Here is a 21,185-nt window from a genome sequence, read left to right as displayed (position 1 = left end):
AGCTACATAAGGCAGGGGTTGGTGTGGATTGCTATGTGGAATTTGAGTTCTTTGAGTCAAAGAACACCAGGAGGCCCCTCCATCAAACAGCAGCAGTTAATGGGGACATGAAATATGGAGGCACCCCAGAATATTTTTCCTTGTGGGCATCACATGCCACTCTTAACCTGGTACCTGTGAGGCAGCGGATGTGCCATGCTTAGTTGTGACAGTAAAGACATAGACTTGGCTATCACCCTGGTGACTCCATGTCCCCCAGATGTGTCCTTCTGTAGCAGCAAGATGACAAATCTCCTAGGCCATGACAATCCATGCTGCTTTGCTACTCCCTGGCCCTATGTCAGGCTGTCCCAACTAGTGGGGACAGAAAAACATCCCTAGGGGATGGGACATTAGTCTACTAGCGCCACTAGGATGGGCACAAATGCTTGGGTACCACTTGGCTTTAGGAGTGAAGCACTGCTGTGCTTCTGCCACTGCAGGTGTAAGAATTCCTGCCCTCGCACCACGCTCGCCCCTGTTCATCTGCTCTGGCCCTTAAACCTGCCAGCTCTAAAATGCTTTCACATCAATACCTCTTGTCATCTACACTATTCTTTACCTTCCATTGGGAAAGCTGCCAAGCACATCTGGGCTACGGTTTCTTTTGAAAACAGCACTAACAAGACATTCCTGCATTGCTGCAAACATGGAGCCACTTGGGACACCAATTCCAGCCACCACTGTTCCCCTGACTCAGCCACAGTAGAAAAGAATACTTCCAAATCAGCAAACCACAGCATTTCAACAAACTAAAGGAAACTGCACAGCAGTGTCAGTGCCTCAGCTACAGGCTGGGGTAAATAACCTTTGCTTGTTCTCCTCTGGCACTTCACAGAGCGATGTTTCCCAGCGATCGGCTCCGCCACGGGATGGGCTGTGTGGAGCAGGGCCAGCAGCTTGGCCAGTCCCCACTCAGGCTGAGGGTGCTGCTCTCTGTGTTCCTGGTCTGTCCCCAGCATGGGACACCCTGCACTGATGGCACTGCAGGTACTGGCTCCCACCACCACATCCTCAGAACTCTTCCTGCTGTGATTCCCATCCCTAGCCCTGGCTGGAATATGGATTAAACTTCAGAAGAGGGCAAGAAGATTGATAACATCAGAGCTCCATGCGGGATGAGGCTGTCAGTTAAGTTCATTTTAATTTCAGATATTAGTTGGATTTGTTTGACCTCCTTTGTTATTTTTAGAGCTAGTTTAAGTTGGCAGGTCCTGCTATGTGGGAAATTGAATGTTAAAACAATCCTTCAGGCCTAAATTGGAATGCACAGTTGGAAATTTCCAAGAAATTGTATTTCCAAAATCCGTTCTGGAAACTTCAAAATGACATAGTCCCAGTAGTTCATTTTAATGTTTGCAATTCTGAATATAGTGTGTTAAATACAAAATATAAGCCCTTTGCCTTTTTACTAAATTTTTTGGTTTGATTTCTTTGGAAACAAAATATTTTTACCATGTTTTTGATATATGATTGTAAATGCGCTGGTAAGTTCTGCCAAAATATTTCCATTTTGTCAAACCAATATTTTCCTATGTGAAGTATTTTCTTTGGGGGAAGAAAACCCACTATGGATTTGAATTCACCTCCTTCTGCCCAGGGATTTGGTCTCCAGCATCACAAATAGAGTTCCCTGAGGGGAACAGCCTGTCCCCAGCCAATCCCTGGGAATGGAAAGACAACTTCCTTCTGGGAGATACTTTTATTTAGATAATTCTACCAGAATTAAGCATTTTGGGGGGCAGAGCACTGACATGTGTCAGTGTGACAGTCCCTCTGCACAGCAGGGACAAGGCACATATTGAAAAGATGGATACAGAAAAGGCATTATTGCTCCTCTTGGTGACATGCCATGGGTGTCCCACCACACTTGCAGCAGATCATCATCATCATCATTCCTATTAGTGCTCTGCCATTTATCTAGCACTTCTGCCTTTGAAAAGGTGCCTGATCTGTGGCAGTCACCTCATTCACCTATGGCTGTGCAGGTGCACATTTTCTGAAATGGGCTCCTTTGAGGTGAGAGTTGTGTTCTGGCTGTGCACAGCTCTGCTCAGTGGTGGGCAAAGGCTGGGGAACAGCCAGGGTGGTCTGTGCCCCAACACCTCAACAGCTGCAGAATCCTCCATGCAGCCCTTTAGCCATACCTTCTTTCAGGACCTTTTGGCTGGCACTGTCTGACCATGCCTTCCTGCAGCTGTGGTACAATACTCAATGGTGACATGAGGCTTCTGTGCAGGGCCACGATGCCAAGAACCACCACAGAACCCCCAGAGCCAGGCTCCCAAGGGCTTGGAGACCAGCACATGTGGTTGGTGACAGCCATCTTCCATTTTACCCAGCCTCAGGCCCTTGTGCTGGGGGGATATGTGCCACCTCTGGAGGCTTTTCCTGGACAAAAGGACTGGCCAGTCCCAGTGTGGGCTGCAGCCCACGGTGAGTCAGAGCTTGGACTGCAGATCTCCAGAAGTCTCTGCCAACTGTGGCATTTCTGTGCTTCTATTATCTGTTCACCCCTGGTCCCAACCAAAGCAGATCCAGCTGTAAAGCCAGCCTTGATACCCACTGCTCTTCCTGCCAGTCCCTGGTCAGTTTGGCTACCTGCAGTCTCCCTGGTTTCCACCCAAATGAGTTCCTCCTATAAAAAACCCCTTGCTTTTGTTGAGTTCTGTCATGATGTCAGCGTAAACCACACTCTACGCAGGTGCTTTTGAAGCTGAATTTTGAGTTTTCTTACCTGTTAGATTTCATGCCTAGAAAACCAAACCAAAAAAACTCTTACCCATCCTTCAATGTTGAGGCAAAGCCAAACATATAAACAGCTGGAGAACATACCTGTGAAGTATTGGAAAACTGAGCTTTTCATAAGAATGTGCCAATGCACACTTTTGTCCTTGTGCCAAGGTCCCAGTAGCAAAGTTAGACACATAAAAGGTAAATGTGTGTTCCCTCCTTTCCTTTTTACTGGTTGTACTTTTGAGCACGATCAGCCTCTTTTTAGTGAAATTAACTGCTTTGAAATTGGCATCAGATCAGTAAAAGCCACAGGCAGTTGCTGAGCTGAGCTTACTGCTGCTATTGAGGCCAAGAATGACCAATGCCATGGAAAGCAGCTGTCAAGAAGACACAGGAACTCATCAGAGCATGAGGCCACCATGAGAGCCTGAGGAGAGGCTGCCCTCAGGAGCAGTGATTTCACTTGCAGACTTTGCATTACTAAAGCTATATTGCATTACTTTAGTGGGATAACTTTGCCATGTTACCGGGTGACCTGCAGATCCTACTCCTTTCTAGTTCAGTTTCCCCTCTGGCCACAGAAAGCTATCAGGGCTCCCTTTGGAAAGGAGCAGGATTATGCAGCCAACTGCTGCCCTGAAAAAAGAAAGGAAAAAACCTCAGCCATAGCTGCCCAGCAGCATAAAAGCAGGAGGAAAAAGCACTATAACTTAGAACAAGCATATTTCTGGGACAGTTGATGTGGCCTTCATAGGAACAGCCAGTTTAGGGAAAAGCTTTCCATCTGTGGCTACACTTTGTGGCACATGGTGAGCTCCTTTGTGGCACTTGGCTGGGCAAACCAGCAGCCTCGGGGTGAGCTGTGGCTGTGCTTTGCTCCAAAGCAGCCCAGGGACAGAGGTGGTGTGGGAGCAGGGCAGCAGTGCAATGTACCCTTCCCTGTAGAGCAGCACCCAAAGCTGCAGGCCTGGCTCCCTGAGGACTCCCTCCTGTCCAGCAGGACTCCCTGGGATGGCTGCTGTGTGCTCCCAACAAGGGCCAGATCGACAGGAGGTGCCAAGAATGTTCTCCCCAGCACGTGCACCCACACAGGGTAACCACTGCACACTGCAGCAAAGGCTGGACCATCTTTGAAGTCCTTTTCCTGGCTGCCACTCACAGCCTAAGAGGATCAGCTATCTCCCTTGGCCCACGTGTACCTCTTGCACATTCAATTTCCCCATTCCTTACAACTGCTAAGTACCTGGAGCTTTCTTGGGGCATGGGGATGAGACAGGCTGTGCCTTTAACTCTATCTTTTGAGCCCCACTGAAGGTTGAGAAACACTTCAGACCACTCAACGTCTGCTTAATGAAGCCCCATTTTCTTCACACATTTAAAAAATAATAGGTGCTGTCACAGGTATTTTTCATCTCACAGCACTGAAGTTAAGGCACTTCTGAAACCATGAGAGCTGCAAGTCAGCCCATCCATCAGTCTGTTCAAATTTCTGTTGTCCATGTCACCAGGCTCCAGTTTCTTCTGCAAGGCCTGGAGCTACTGTTGCATTTGCAGAAGGTGATCCCAGCTTTATGGATCAGACCCTCAGTTTGTTTTGGTAAGATGGAACCCAGGACTCCGTTTTTACAAAAAGCTGCCCACTGTTCATTCACTGCTCAGAACAGAAACACGGAGTAGGCACAGTTTCCATGTTCTTAGCTGCAGCAGATTTCTCTGCCAGGAAAAACATTTTTACACTTTTTTTGGGGTGTGTGTGTGTGAATGGTTGCTATTTCTACATTATCTATTCTTAAGATTATTTCCTGTAGGAAAGATTTATTATTTTTAATTTCAATAGTAAATTTAGTAACAGTTGCCATTTTCTGCCAATGTTTCTGCATTTGGGATAGGACCAAATTATATGTTCTAAATTCCTCTTCTCCTTGCAGTTTCTCTAGGAAAGCTTTTAAGGCAGTTATTTCATACCTCAAAAATTACAGGGAAAAGAATTTTCTTGTGCTCGTGAGACCAATTTTCCATCCAGTTCCAGGCTATCGCCTGCTTCCTGCATAGCCTCATTCTTCCATTTCCATTTAAAAGTCAAATGCTTCTCTCCCTCATTTAGCTTTCATGTTGCTCAAGCTAGGCAACTGGTTTTAACTTCCACTGCCAGTTCTTTTGCATCCAACTAGGAATAATTTGCTTCTCAAGAATTGCTGCTGCAGCTCAGCAAATCTGGCCCTGCTGAAGAGTACAGGTATGAAAGGTTTGTAGACACTCCTTTCTATTACTGGCAGCTCTGCTATATAAAGTTTTCTGGGTTTTTTGTTTGCTTTGTTTTTTGTTTTTGTTTTTGTTTTTTTCAGGAAGGGGTATTTTAATACCAACTCTGAATTTTTATAACTTCTGAAAAGAAGATCCTTGATTTTGCAGGAAGTTCAGCAGAAACAAGAATTAGAGCCAGCCTCAGAAAGTGGCACAAGGTTTACTTGTCCAAATTTTATAAAACTTACTCCCAAGTTGCTGCTTACCTCTGAAATGTCTGCAAAGGATGAGAGGCTTCCACAGACAGTGCCTGATAAACTTGAAAGATTGGTTTTTCAAATTAGTTCTGTAGGTGAAAGGGGAGTTGGCTTCTGTTCCCTGCAGCATAGATTGTAAATCAGTAATGGTGGAAGCACCTGTTTCCTTCTGGGCTGGTTTCTCTTGTTTTGCTTAGTTGCAGATATTCTGTATGCGCAGGTGAATTATTTACATTTTTAGAAATGAATCAGAGGCAACAGACAGAGGGGGCAAGCCAGCGTTGTGGCTGCCCTGGCAGCACCACCACTGCACAGGAAGTGACTGTGTTCAGTTTTATCTATTTCATTCCATATCTATTCCATCCACTGACCTGCTCGCTCCAAATCAAGTTTTATCTGGAATCCTGCTCCTTATTCTTAAGGGCCGTTGAGGACAGAGGAAATAGCCTGAAGGTACCCTGAGATTCCACTTCAAATGCTGCAGGAGAGATAAGATTTGGATCTTACATTTGTAGCTCAACCCCATCAATAACATTACTGAAAGAAATTCACAAAAACTGCTGCCTTAAAGGAGGATTGAGTAACACATAAACACATTGTAGATTTTGATTCAGGTTTTTAATAAATTCTGCCAGTAGAAGCTTTCAAAGGCAATGATATATCAATAAATAACAGTTAAATTGAGTTCCTGAGAAAGAACCTACCACATGAAAGAATGTCAGATAGATGTAAATAACAAAAAAATGGCATTACTATATAAAAAAGCAGTAATACTGAATCTTACATAAACTGTCACAACACAAGCACTGCATACCTCAGAACATTCCTTTCATACAAATGTAAACAAATACACGATCATTTTTGTTTAGTTTAGGCTGATGAATTCATATGTTGTTGCTTAGATATCTAAACAATGGATAGGATAGGATATGCTAAAACATTAAGGAATAATATGTGGAATAATATACGGAAAAAATAATGAAGCTCCAGATTTAAAAATAAAATAAAGCAAAAACACATTAAAGGAGTGTTTTCATCAAATGTTATTAGGTCAATCACTTTAAATAGGACTGTTACACTAATCTGAATTACGGATTTTTGTGTGTGTTTACTTATTTAGTTATATATAATATATATGCAAATATGTATGGCTTAATTATCTTTAGTATTCTGATATCATCTTGAATAATTCTCACTTATACATACAAGAAAAATGCATATTTTAACATAGTTAAAAACTGATATTTCAAAGTATGCCTATAATTTGACAGAAATGAAGGCCTACTGTGCTCCATCACAGCAACATTTTAACTCTAGACAACGGGACAGAATGACCTACCAAATATGCCAACATTTTCCAATGTCAGTGCCTAAAACATTAGATCTTAAATGGATACACATGTGGGGTCTGATGTCTGGAAAGCCACATACCTCCAGGTTCCATAGGTGTCTGTGGAGCTGCAGGCACCCAGCCTCAGCCTCGCTGCACATGGGGCCTCGGCGGGTTATGGGAGCCCTGCGCTGGGAGATGCTCCAGTCTGGATGCTGTGCTGCCTCTGCCAGCTGGAGCCATGGCCTCTGTGCTGCTCCCTGCCTGAGCCACGGCCTCTGTGCTGCTCCCTGCCTGAGCCAGCCCCATCCAGGCTCTCCCCACAAATCTGCTCCGTTGTAATGTTCTGGCTGCTGATCCACGTTGGGGAATGCGTGTGCCCGTGGCATGTGCTTGCTAAAACCATCTATTACATCAGACCACAACATCACTACTCAGGTATAACCTTTGCAATCTGTTTTACAAAATTAATATTGGATACAATCATAAGAGGAAGCCATCCACACAATACATTATCAACACATGGTTTAAAATGGTCTAATTTTAGACCCTTAGAAAAATGAATCCACAGGACCTGCCTGTGAATGGCAAGAAAAGGCCATTTCAAATAGAAAACCACTGCTCATGCAACACTCTTCACACACTAGACAATGAAATCACACCCAAGTTGCCACTTGCTCACACTTTCTATTACACTCCAATAAGCAGAAGGAAATAAAGCAGCTTTAAGGTTATGTCACAATTTTGAAATGTGGAAAATACATATAATAAACAAAAATCACGGTGTGAATACAATGGCATCAGTAAATTTAGAAAATTAGAGAGCAGTTTTCTTTTTTTCATTTTTCTTCTTCTTTTTTTTTTCTTTCTTACATTATTGCACAGACCTTTCATCACATGTTCTTCAGCTTTATGCATCTTCCTAAATGTGAAGTAAGTGCTATGGATAAAATAAAAATGTAGAAAAGAAGAACAGCAGCATGATTTGTCAAAGTTAATCCCTATAATTTAGTAGGAAAAAAACCCTGCTATAAACAAAATATAAGTGCTCTTTACTCATTTAAAAAACAACGCTGACAGTTGCAGAAGTCTGTAAGTGTTAATCTGAGTAAGGGGGATGCTGACCTCAAATAAAATAGGCCAGAAATGACAGACTGCTGGCCTTGCAGATTTTGGTGAAGACCAGGATTTCAAGTGTAACTATCAACAAAGTTATTTACAGTAGAACTGACCTGAACTTTCAAGAGTGCCATCTTTAGGAACTGGCCCTGCAAGCTTCTTTTACTCCCCAGGATGTCTCCAGCCTCAGCTGAAGGTACACAAGTGCTGCAGGATCAGCTCCTAAAGGATCAGTTAAAGGCCCTATTGGATTTGAGATTAGTCTTATCTAGAGTACTCTATACAATAATTTACACATATACAGGCTGACAAGCTCCAGTCTGATCTACCACACCTTTGTCTTCTACATCAGACTTCTCAGACTGGCAAACTTCCATTCCAGAAGGTTTGGGATACCTGAACGGATACCCGTTGTCATCAAAGAATCTTCGGAAAGTAAACTCATAAAAAGCATGCTCTGTGTGTTTGTTGTTGGAAGAGGCTAGTGGATCCCAGGTCCTGGTGCTGTCACCACTAGCATCACTCCAAGGACTTTCTTCTTCAACTGGATCAAAATTTGAAGTGTCCATTGGATGGCTGATCTTTGGAACATAGGGAGCTGGCTGCCTACGGATATCGGTAGAGAAGTCCATAGAGTGAAAGAAAGAATGGGCTTTAATATCATCTGCTCCATTTCTTCCAAGCCTGTCCTCAGCAGCACAGCAGAGCTTTGTGATCAGATCAGTTGCCTCAGGGCTCAGCTTGATCTGTGAGGGAATGTGCAGTGTGCTTTCCCAATTTATTACCTGCAGGTGACAAAGGTATTAAGGAACTTCTGATCTGGAAACAAAACTCTTCCAATGGCCAACATGAACTGTACAGGAGTGCACACCTAACAAGTCATCTCACAGTCTGCACAGTTCACAGCTTCAAGATTGCAATTCCTGTTAGTAATTACTCTAATGAACCAGAAAAACATTGTTGGCTAGCAGACAAAAAGAACAATACCATTTGTTAAAAAGGCAAATTCCTTCCCGAATATTCCAATAGTCAGATTTGAGAACATACTCAGTTTACACAAAGGAATTACTTCTCTTTGTCGTCAAAATATAAACTAGGAAAAGTGGTCACAAGACAGATCCTCTCTAAAAAAGACCTATCATTGCTCAATTGTGAAACACTTATATTGCCAACTGCAATTGTCACTGGCATATCAGGTACTAATAGGCACCCTAAGGAATTAAACGGATGAAATTATGCTTGAGAAATCACAATTCTGCTAAGAAGACTCATAAAACTAATATCTATCTCTGCAGCTGGACAAGTCAGTTCTAGTTGATATTCAGTGTCTTCATTTACTGGCAAAAGATGTGTGCTTGCACAGAACTATTTAAAATCAGGCTTTTTTAACCATTACTCCTTTCCCTAGCAAAAGAAAGGGGAGTAGGTCTGGGAAGGGAAGGGTTAAAATTTTGCTACCACAGCCTGGAACTTTGCTTCAACTTACCTTCAGCTGGGTTTCTGTGGGTGTAGGAGCCAGGAAAGGAGGCTGTCCCACTAACATCTCAAAAAGGATGACACCAACACTCCACCAGTCACAGAGCTGAGTGTATCCTGAAAGGCAAGTCAAAAGGTTGATCTCCACTAGCTAAGGGGAATGGGTATAGATCTGCTTGCAATTAAGTATTAAAACATACAGCACAAACTTCTGCCTTTTCTCAGACAAAAGGTTTGTGACTTCTGCTTGCTGACCTACTTTACTGCTGTTTACTTCTAGTAAAGATCTAATCCTGCTGTCCTTGAACCTGGCTGAATAAATTCTCAACAAAAGTGAGTCATGACACTGTCATTAAAAAGAAAGAAGGAGGGGTTTTTTGTGCGCAATCCCACAGCAGCACAAACTGAACCTCAAATAACAAAAATGTTTAGCAACTGATGTCCACCTTAGGTTCAGTGGAGATGACTCCACGACTTTGAAAAGCTGCCGAAAGACACAGCCTGGCTCTACAGACAGAAGAAAGCCACATACAACTCTCTGAGCAAGTTACAAGCAAAGGAACAACTTTAATCATTTAAGTGCTGTGAACAAGACCAATAAGGTGTATGCTTAAGATCTGAAAAAAAAATATTAAACATTGATTTCAATGGAATTTTTACAATCAAATGAGGTAGGATCCATTGTGAAATCTCTGTTAGAGAAGATCAGGCTTATGATCTAGTTTGCAGACAACTCTGAACACCTAATCTCTTTGTAACAGTGACCATGTCAGTTCTGCAGGGATAGTCACCAAGTACTGTCCAAATTCCTCAAGCTAACCTTGTGAATGAAGGGTGTCCAGAGTAAATTCTGGAAAACTTTCTGTTGGGTTCCACAGGCTCTGGCTGGGAATATGGAGGACATATTTCCACAAGTTTACGTAATCCACGCTGAAGTGGCCCATCTGAATCAGTGATCCAGAATGTCAGCTGGCTACTCACTGGTCTGTGTAAACTTGATAGTTTTACTCCATGAGTACAGATAATCTGCTTTATACTTGAAAAATATCACTGTTAAAATTATCCAACATGTTTATAAGCAGCCTCACTCAAAGGCCTCAGAGCGCGGACGCACAAAGTATGGCCACCCCTAGTGTGGTGATGCTACACACTGGAGCATCAGGAGTTCTTCTTAATCTAACTGTTTGTGGCCTTCAAAATGGTAATCTTCCAAAGCAGCAAGATAATTCAAGGAAAAAAAAATAGTAAAATAGGACAAAAATACAGGTTTACCTACCTTTACGAAGCAGGACTTCAGGAGCAATGTAATTAGGGGTTCCAACTAATGAGTGGGCCAGACATCTCTGGTGCTGCTTCTTAGCTCTTTGTTCCAATGTCTTCAGCCTATCTCCACATCGACAGTTGGACACATCATCCCAAAGATCACTGGGCTCCATGCTGTCTTGTCTGATGTGGCTCCCTTTCATATGGGAGAGAAAGTTCACATTTGTGATCATAAAACTTGACACACAAAGAGAGAAGTTTTTACTCAGATCCAGAGCCATTTTCTACTCTCATTGAAGAATGGCATTTGAACTTTAAACATTAAAGCCCTCCCATTCTGAATTGGTTTTCCATACAAAATGTCCAACAAAATCTCTCTGTCTCAGCACAAGAAAGTATAGTTCCATATGGAGGACACAGAACTATGGAGTATACTTAAGTTAGCTACACCAATTGTTTATATCCTCTTTGCCAACAGACACCAGAACTCAACAGCACATACAGGAGATATATGGACTACTCCAAATCTGTGATTAAATTATTTCCCAGCAAAAAAGACCCTCCCAACAAGTATAAACTGAAAAATGACTGCTTCTGCAGTGGGCAGCCACATTACTGACAGGGTTTTGAACAGTATTGGAAACAAAAGAACTGGAAACAAGCTAATTGAGTGAGTCAGAGAGAGACAGACACATTATATTGCCATTAACTGTTTGTCTAGTTTCCTGATCTGGCGTTCCTGCCAACAAGTAGGTGCTTGTTTCAAAACAAATAACACAATAGAATCCTAGAAAAAGGGTAAAAATATTACCTTTCTGATAGTATTTTGAATTGTGAGTCCACCTGAATCCAGTACACAGTCCAAAGTCAGTCAGTTTGATATGCCCATCGAGGTCTATCAGAATGTTGTCAGGCTTGATATCTCGATGAATAAATCCCATTTTGTGCACACTCTCTATGGCCAAAGTGAGCTCTGCAATATAAAATCTAGCCAGACGCTCTGGGAAGACCTCCATCCGAATCAGCAGGCTCATCATATCCCCACCAGGGATGTAGTCCATCACAAAGTACAAATTGTCTTTATCTTGGAAGGAGTAATAGAGTTTAACCACCCACTCATTGTCTGCCTCAGCAAGTATGTCCCTCTCTGCTTTGACATGAGCCACCTGATTCCGGTTCAGCACGTCCTTCTTCCGCAGAGTCTTCATGGCATACAGGGCATGGGTGTCCACTTTGCAGGCCAGGCACACCTCTCCAAATGCACCAATACCCAGAGTCTTGATTTTCACAAACATAGATTTGTCCATTTTGGCCCTTTTAAGTCTGTTGTAGTTGGACTCCTTCTGGTAGAGAATTTTCCTCATTTGTTCCTGTTCTGCTTCACAGAGGCCTGCCTTTACAAAGGAAAACAAACCACAAGAGCTATACCATTATATTCATAGCAAGAGAAAAACAAATGAGCATTCCCAAAACACATTTCTCAGAAAAATTAACCAAGAACCAGAAAAGATGTATTTGTGAGGGATATACTCTCTTGTCTGTCGAGGTATTTCTGAAAACTCACTGTGCCCAAAGTTGTTGCCTGAATTTGTAATATCTGAGATTGGTATGCCTGTCTCTTTTGGCTGAACAAGAAGGCATAGGGCAATATTGTCAGAGAGGGGAATACAACATAACAAACCTGACCTTGGGATATGGTTTACACCTTTCAAATGTGCACTTTGCCACTGCACTCCACCATATGTATGTGCACTTAAGCCCAGCTTAATTTAAACCTTAAATTAAAACTTAAACCTATGTGCAGCAGTTCACTTTGTTCATGGTTTCCCCACGGCAACTCACATTAGCAGTTCCTACCTTGGGTGCTGATTGTTTGGTTTTGTGTTGTAATTAAAAAGCTGCTTTTGACCTACACATTCCCAAGTGCCTTGGAACCTCCTCCAGAAATTGTGTTTCTTCCTCTGCCATAAACATCCTCCACTCTCAAGGTTTTAGATCTCCTGAGCATCTGTTCTATACACTTCTCTTTTTCCCCTCCCAAAATAGGCACCTAAAATCCTCAGCTCTGGTCTCCCCTCAGCCACTGCAGCCCAGACCCTGGTGCTATTTCCCTCCTAAATGTATCATTTTCCCTCTGCACCCAAGCTGTAGAACAGCTGGCCTGTCCACCTTCCATCTCCAGAGAGCCTCCAAGTAACTGCAAGTAACATTTCACAGGGCTGTAGGGAGAAACCTCCTGGAAAAGAAAGAAGCAGCTGGATCCAACCAGATTTCCCCCACCTTTCAAGACAGAGCCTGCAGAGCGCCAACTCTGCCAACTTCAGTGTCTGGCCCTCTGATGAGAGCCACTGGTGGCCTCCACCAGCAAAACCCCTAGGCTGACCCCAGGCTCCTCTGACAACTCACTCTTGCAGCATACTCTTTTCTTTCTGCACACCCCAGATCCAAAATCCTGAATTAATTGGCATCAACTGAACTACTTCTGAGAGAAAGATCAGTGCCTGGTGAGAAGGGGCCATTGGGAGGGTGAAGGGGCTGAAGCTCACTGATTAGCAGGCTAGAAACCCAAGCATACACCCACAGGGCTGCTGCTTAGGCTGATTTAATTTCACATCTGTAGTCTAGGTATTTAAAGATGAATGTGGGCAGCCAGACTATGCAATGAGATCCTCACAGTATAAAATTAAATCTGTATGAATAAAGGATGGGGTAAGTCTACAGAAACTAGCAGAACAGGTAGGATGAAGTTTCAGACTGAAGGAAAAAGCCAAATCAAAACAAGAAATACTATTTTTGAAATGAAAGATAACTACATCAATCCATAATAGAGGAAATATTTACTTTTTAGGGTAAAATAATGAGTGTGCTCTGTTCTTGCTAATTCTAGAATAATGCAATATTAAGATAGCAAAAATCTCCTGCATGTGTATTTTCAGTCAGTGATAAGGTTTCTAGGGAAAGGAGTTGTTTTTGTTTACACCTGAATTATCTCTGAGTGAAGGAAAGCTGAAGAGTCAGAAGAGAAGAACTAGTACAATTAGATCCTGTAATACCTCTCTAGAAATTATTCCCTACCTCAGTCTCAGGAAAATACTCAAGCAACACAATATAACCTGTACTTGCAGTGAGGACAAGCTATTAACTGTCAGTAAAACGCCAACGTTTCAAGAGATTTTCCAAGAATATTCTCTTAATTCTAACCTCAGTAAACAAACTCCTGAGTTTTCTGGTGCAATGTGAGCATCGAATCAATTGCCTCTGGAAACTGACTGTGCTAGGGAAGATTGGGTAGTTAGTTAATTATTATCCATTATGTGTTAATGACAGCTTTTCTTAGAGCTTATCCTTTAATGCAAAAGTAGACTAATCATATTCCAGTCATGCCTAGGAAGAAAAAACCCCTCTTCCTCTTTCAGAAGTAAAAATTAAAAACACAACTACCAGACCAATCATCAAAGCTTGGCAGCTTTGTTTTAAGCAGCACTATCAGAGAGTCAGCTTAGATTTGAGAGCTGCAGTTAGGCATGAAAGAAGTTCTATCACCCAAAATGCATCTCCCAGAGACCTGCCTCTAGAATGAGTTCTGGCAATGGTCCCAAAATCAGTCCAAGTCAGTCCAATATGGTTACCTGCATGACATTATCACTTATATGTGTTCAACAGATAACTTCCAGTCAAGTATTACACAGTCACCTGAAAATATGGCACAGCGACTGCCAAGCTGAACCATGGCTTTGGTGAATGGGCAGCAATCATGGAACAGTGAGGAGGAACTTGAGCAAAGTGTTTTGCAAGAGCTGTCAAAGTACTGCCAGAATTATCTCAGCCTCAAGCCTGCATTTTAAGTTCTTACCTATAATATGGGGGGTTTTTGCCTCATTTTACTTTTCTGGTACGAACAAATATCATTTCACATCTCAGGTTTTTCAAACAGCCTGCCAGACCTGCATCCACACTTTTAAGGGGATACAGTCTGGTATAGGGAGGTGTCTGATACCTACTACTTCAGTGGATTCTGCCTTCACAATTTTTTTTACAAATTAAAAACAGCAAGAATCAATTTGACCCTACTAGATTTTACAATAACAAAAAAAGAATTACTTTTGCCATTTCTTGCTCCAATTGTAACCTTCTGTTAATTTTCTGCTGGTAGGTCTTTATGACATTCTCTACATGTTGCTCCATGTAGAACTTGAAGGCAAAAGGTGAATAGCTCTTTATCCGAGATTCTCGCTTTTCCTCATCTTTGCCATTTTTTCGCACAGGCACCGGAGACGTCTGAATCTGCTTTTTATCTTTGCTTGGTTTTTCAGCTTTAGTGCTCTTGCTGCTTTTGTCATTTCTCTCACTGCTCTCTTCAGCCTTGTTGCTTGTTGAAGTGGGGACCACACGCAGAGTCTGCTCCACGCCGGTGCACAAGCAGTTGATATCAAACTGCTCAGAGGTGCCAGGAAGGAACAAATGCTTGGGATAGGGCGGGGGTGGACAGCGCAGCTCCTGGTTACCGTAATCCACATCGAGCTGGTAGGCATTGGCTGCTCCAGGCGGTGGCACGTGCTGCTCCATGATCTCCAGGCCATCCACAGCCGGTGCCTGTGCCGGCAGCCACGCAGGGTGGGACGGTCCCACTGCAGTCTGAGGCTCTGGTCTCATCACGCGCATGCTCTTCACTGGCTGCAGGATATGAGCTGACGTGACTGCCGTGATTGTGTTTGGAGACGTGATGGAAGGATCGGGTTTTCCTGGAGGAACCTGTCTCATAGACACGGTCACTTGTGGCTGTTGCTGGTGGTTGTTGAAGGAGTTTGTTCTGCTTGGCACTGCGGCATCAGGTCTGAAGGATACATGTTGCCGTGGAGATGTTTCTATTCCTGGGTTTTGTACAGAATCTCTGCGTGATGGTGTTGCTGCCTGCCACTGCTGAACTTGAGGATTATTCATGTCATAGAGGTCCATGTTTAGGCTGTTTCTAGATGGAGTCAGTAGATTTTGTGGTGGACTGTCTGAAAAATCATTAGCAAAGGCTGGACCTCTGGATATCACATGCATTTGATGAGAAGAAGGACTTGTCTGCTTGTGGTGAGAATGTGAGATATACAGGCTTGCTGGTGCCTGCTGAAATGCATGACCAGTGTTGTTCTGAACAACTGCCCCTTTATTTGGGAGATTGGCATATCCCCCCTCCTGCTGCATCTTGTTTTGGAAGGATGGACTCCGCTGAACACCATATCCCATAGGTTCCCCCTGCACCATCATGTGCTGCCTGGTGTAATGTTGGCTGTTGCAGCCATGAGACGCCTGCAGCTGCAGGGCCTGACTGCTGTGATTAGCCACTGGATAATTAATCACAGAAGACTCCATATTTGCAGGGTATGCTTTCTGCTGATGGCTTGTTGGTGTGCTGTGAGTGCCTACTCCAGAGGGTCGCTGCACAGGAGCAGTCATAGCTGAAGACTGAGAAGTAGAGATTAAATAGTCCATGTATGGCCTGGGAACCTCAGCAAGCATATTTGCACCTTCTGCTCCAAAGCCTGTCCCTTCATAGGCTGCATTACTGATCTGATGGTAGGACGGAAAAGATTCATTTGATCCTTCAAAGCTTGGCCTGCGGGTTACATTATTTGGCACAATACCCTTTCCTTTATAAAAAGAATACAGAAGAACAATGTTGTTAGGAAACAATTCAGGTGAACCAATGACTTTGTATTACTCATACATCTATACATACATACACACACACACACATACACACTGCTCAGGGAGTATGTGTTTTAAAAACACCTTTCAAAACCCAAATTAAACTCTCTGAACATTTAAAGTTATAGGTGCCAAGTATACCTACTGATAACGGTGCCAGATCACAATAATGCTCATGCCAGGAATCATCAGGGAGTCCTATCAAATCATGGAAATAGAAACACAAATTCCCTAACTATGAACTCATCAGACTACTCTACAGCCTGTTTCTTAAAGCTGGACCAGTATTAGCAGTCATTGCTCTCAGACAGGAGGAAGCTACAGAGCAGAGTGTTAAATACAACAAGAGGAGACAAAAAGCTCCTGGAAGGACTTTCTATACAACTTAAAGTCAATATTGCTATAAACTACTAGGCCATCACAGAGTCCATCTTCTGCACAGTGAGCCACCTGCTCACACTGGTTTTCTGTTTACATCTCTCTCTTCCATCATTCTCAAAAATCCCTCTTTCCTTCTCCTTCATTTAAACAAAGGCATCATACAGTTTGTCCTGTATTCCTTCCAATGTGTTGGACACTGAGTACCCCTTCACATTACTCATCTTCCATCTGTTGGGAAGGAAAATCTTTCAGGGTGTCAACATATTAATCTTAGCTTGAAGAATGTGCAGAGACAAGACAGCAGCATTCCTACAATGGAAGTGTCAACGGCACTTTTCATCAGTTCTTTGATCTGAGGACAAATTGCAGGTGTATAAAGCACTGGCTGTGCTAAAAAGACAAGGGAAGACTGTGCTGCTGTTATGTTTTTGTTCCCCTTCTGCTTCTTTAGCTCTCACAAATTGCAGGACTTGGCCCATTTATGCCTAGACCATTTCCTTTTAAAATCCTGACTTAAGAATAGCCATACTGACATACTAACAGGCTTGAACAGTGCATTACAATTATATACAGCCAGCAGTACAGCACACCCCAGCTGAGCACAGCTGCTGACTCCTCACCTTGACACACAAGCCCTGCTGCCACAGGGGCACAGGGACACATAGGGACGTGCAGAGCATTAAGAGAGGTTTCTGCACACTCTCTGCACAGTGTGCACCACACTAAATGATACCCTCATAAAGAATGCAATGTTTTGAAATGGAATCAGGCTGAACAAATAACCAGAGATCTTTGAAGTGAAATCTATAATTGGCAGCTCTTTCTCCTGTGATAACACAAGGCCAGCATTACTGAGGCTGTTCGTACAGCAGCACCCCTGACAGCTCACCTGCTGGGACACAATGAGATGCACTGAATGAGGCTGTAGCAATCCTAAGCATCTTAAGAAGTGGCTACCCTGGCCTGGAAGTGGGAGGCAGCTAGTAAGACCCCTTTGTCATCTCTGTCAGCAGGATTCATCCTGAGCCTTGGAGGCAAGCTGACTTTGCTTTCCCTTATCAGAGGCCACAAAGCAATGTAGCAGCAATAACTGTCCTTCTTTGGGACACATAATTCAGCTGTGCAAATAATCTTGATGTCAAGAGAGATATGATGTCCACCTCCTAGATTTGCACAGCAGTAAGTCTGTTCTGGTCCAATAGGGGAATATTTGGATTTGAACAACAGATTTCTGTTTAAGAAGGTGGACTATGAAAGTGTACACAGACAACTCTTTGGAAGCAGGTGAGCTGTACTGAGGTTCCAGCCCAGCTGGCCTTGCAAGCTGGCACTGTCTCCTACAAGACTGCTGTGGAACACTGCTGTCCAACATTTCTCCCCAGCAGCGATCCTACTTTAAAAACTAGCTTATTGCAAGAAAGAAGAACACAATAAAAAAAAAAAAATCATGCTCACCTGGTGAGGTTTGCTTAATTACACGTACTATCTGTTCATTTCTGGGATCCAAGTAGCTCATCTTACTGATGTACTCCAGGGCTGCCTCAATACTTCTGCTCCCTGTCTGCTTCAGTGCCCGGACAGCCATCTCCTGCAAAGCACACAAGAAATGAATCACGTTGTGACAAAACCCAAGCACTGCAAACTGAAGAGCAGTAAGTGTTCTTACATTAATAGGAGCATTTTAAACATCAGATCACAGCTGCCTGAAGCCAAATGGACTCGTATTTTGAAACCATTTACATGCCTTACACAACTCAAAAATCATAAGAAGAAAATAACAAAACATACAACCTACCCAGATTCTAGCAATTAAAGAAGCACCAAATTAAAATGTGTATTTCAAGAGCCCTTAAAACAATCTTTGAATAAGGTATGGAAAAGCCAGCATAATTTCACACTGGATGAAATGTAACGTAATGTAATGTAATGTAATATAATGTAATGTAATGTAATGAAAATTTAGCTGTTAGTATTTGAGAGCATGTCTCTTAGTCACACCTGAACACAGTAAAAACTTTATCCTTTCACAAATACCACAAAGAAGCTAATTAGGCAGGGGTTGATTTCTGCTCACTAGAGTCCACAGGGAAGAAAAATTGCTGTTTTCAGTACAGCTGGGACATCATCCACTATTTGTTTGGAAAATTACTGGGCATCCCAAACTGAAAGCTACACTGTCAGTCTTTTTAGCTGTATTTTATTAACAACGATGGTTAGCAGTAGTTGCTGCTGCTAAAACTACTGTAGTTGTTAGCAGCAACAACTACTGCTAGTTGTTGCTACAGCTCCTAGCAGTTTGTTTGTACTTGTACTTGTAGCTCGGGTATATTAAACACCTTTCAATGACTCAAGCACCATGTGGTTGCAAAGCAAAATTCACAAATCCTCATGAGGCTCCATGGTGTTTTCTGAAATGAAGGAGAAATTGAAATCCAGAGCTTTAATGTCGAATTTCACTCACAGAACTTCACCCATCAAAAAGCTGGATACCTACTCAAAAGTAGTTGCTGAGCATCTTTCTATAATCACCTCCAAAAGGCAATTCATAAAATAGGTATAAGAGGAGACAAACCCTAGTGACTTAGTGACGTGATAAGAGAACTAATTTGAACTAAACTCCCAGTTCTTAGACGGCTGATCCCAAAAGAAATGAATGCTACCCACAAGGATTTGCCTGCAAATGTCAGTATCCTATTCTCTTGCCACTTTTATTATTATTTTTAGGGGAATTCTGTCATGACAACCTGCCCACCGAGCGCTGAATCAGAGGGAGGTCGTGCCTCCCTGGCTCGGCTGCCCGGTTGCAGATGTGGAGCCGGGTTGGCACTGGAGCACGGCTCTCCCAAGGGTCACTTCTGGGCACTGGCTGGCAGTCGGGAACTCCAGCTGGAGCAAAGGGCAGCTTTGCTACTCTGTACACTCAAATACCCGCTAATTGTTTACTCAGCAAGGGAGGCCCATCTCAGATGACACCAATTCACACTTAGCACAGAGCCACATGCTGGCACTTGGCATCTTGTTTTGCTTTACTCAGACCCCTCCTACTGCCCCCAAAATGGCAGCAGTTCCTTCATTAGTCAGAGGTTCTGCTTGTGGAATAGCTATAGCAAGTTGAATATTTTTCATACAATTTATGACTCATAATTCATAGAAAGGCAATAGTTGGTTTCACATTTCCTATAGCTGAAATACTTCACTGGCATCAACATATTACTAAGGACAATTTTAAATCATGAGAAAAATATTATGTATGAAGGAAAGAATTTCCCACAATGTTTTTTCCTCTTTCTTTTTTTCTTCTTGTGGATACATTTCTAAAGTATTAGCAAATGCACATCTTAATACTCACCATTCTCATCATCCAGGGACACTGGGCTTTTACAGCCCCATTCCACATGGCTGCTAACATACTCTGTCCCATTTACAGCAGCTGGATCTAGCCTTAGGTCACAAGTCTAAGTTTCCTAAATTAAATGTTCTCTATAAGCACATTTGGGCTGGTTTGGATGTTGGGTAACAATTGTATTAATGATTAATAAAACAGCCCACATGGTCCATTTCTCCCTCTCTGATCTGTGCTGGCTGTATATCATTCAAAGGGGCTAAAATAGGAGAAATGTTATAATCTCTGAAAGCATACTGTAACTTTCTCCTCTTTTGCCATTGTCTGTGTCTGAAAAGCAAAAGTAAAAACAACACTGGTCTTCCATGTTGAAGTAGAAACTGCATGTTCTACCTTCAGCACAGTTTTAGGAGACTCATATTTCAAGTTCAGCAGGAATAATGTGATGGAACAGGCACAACACATTCCACTGAGCACAGCTGGATAACCTAAGAGGCCAGCAAGAGCTTGGGACCAGCAGTGTGTCAGTGGCAATCTCACCCTTGCAAGGCCCCAGTGCAACAGCAGCCCTGTGCTCCAGCTCCCCACTTTCACTAGGTCAGCTCCCACCCTCCAAAGGGTTTCCTCCTGACACACCCTGTTTGCTCAGCATTTACATTACTGCTGGAGAAAATAAGTAGGGAAAACATGAAGTAAGGAAAGGTAACAAAAGGAAAAATGTTTTCCTCAGAGGCAAATCACAGATAATCACATTTCTCCACCCAGGAGATAAATCCCTCTAGGGCATGTGATACTCAAGGAGAGTGGAGGACAACAAGAAGGCCCAGCAGTGTTGCAGCTGGCATTTGCCCTCTTCTGCATCATTCTTCCTATTGCCATTGTCCATGCCCACAGCTCTCTTCTCTCTGGCAGTCACCTGAAAAGAGCTCCATTACCTCCAGCACCTTTTCCTTAGGGACTGAAGACATGCTGATGTGTGGCTGAGGATCATAGAGAGTGTGCTCTGAGGTGGCTGCTGGCTCCTGAGGCACGGGGCCCTTCTCCTTTCTATGTGCAACACAGGGATGAGCTCTGAGAGCAAGGGAGCATGGCTGGCATGAGGCAGCAAAGGGCTGGCCTCCAGGAGCCTGCTGAAGGAGAAGTTGGTTCTCTGCTGGCAGCTGGGGCTGGGGCCTGGGCTGCATTTGCCAGAAATCAATATAAGGACTGTTTTGAAGTTGAGGAAGAAGGGCAGAAGATGGATTAAACAATTATACTCGTTGGAAAGCAGAGGCTTAAGTGAGATGGAGAGTGTTTGTGA

The 21,185-nt window shown here is 43.1% G+C and overlaps 1 protein-coding gene across 1 annotated transcript in view; it reads right to left on the bottom strand.

The window, feature by feature from the left end:
- Window positions 1–5,895: 5,895 nt before the first annotated feature.
- The window catches only part of LATS2 (large tumor suppressor kinase 2), a 48,632-nt gene continuing 33,342 nt past the window's right edge, over window positions 5,896–21,185 (bottom strand). Inside the window, exons 3-8 of the mRNA XM_058018548.1 lie at window positions 17,998–18,130; window positions 14,566–16,103; window positions 11,276–11,858; window positions 10,478–10,660; window positions 9,212–9,318; window positions 5,896–8,510 (exon numbers count right to left, since the gene is read on the bottom strand). Of these exons, the coding sequence (XP_057874531.1) occupies window positions 8,016–8,510; window positions 9,212–9,318; window positions 10,478–10,660; window positions 11,276–11,858; window positions 14,566–16,103; window positions 17,998–18,130 (3,039 nt within the window). The 3' untranslated portion in view covers window positions 5,896–8,015. The remainder of the gene's footprint in view (window positions 8,511–9,211; window positions 9,319–10,477; window positions 10,661–11,275; window positions 11,859–14,565; window positions 16,104–17,997; window positions 18,131–21,185) is intronic.

Source organism: Melospiza georgiana, chromosome 2 (assembly GCF_028018845.1).
Source record: "Melospiza georgiana isolate bMelGeo1 chromosome 2, bMelGeo1.pri, whole genome shotgun sequence".
NCBI classification, from domain to species: domain Eukaryota; kingdom Metazoa; phylum Chordata; class Aves; order Passeriformes; family Passerellidae; genus Melospiza; species Melospiza georgiana.
The sequence above is the reverse complement of the archived record's forward strand: the minus strand, read 5'-3'. Positions and strand labels throughout refer to the sequence as shown.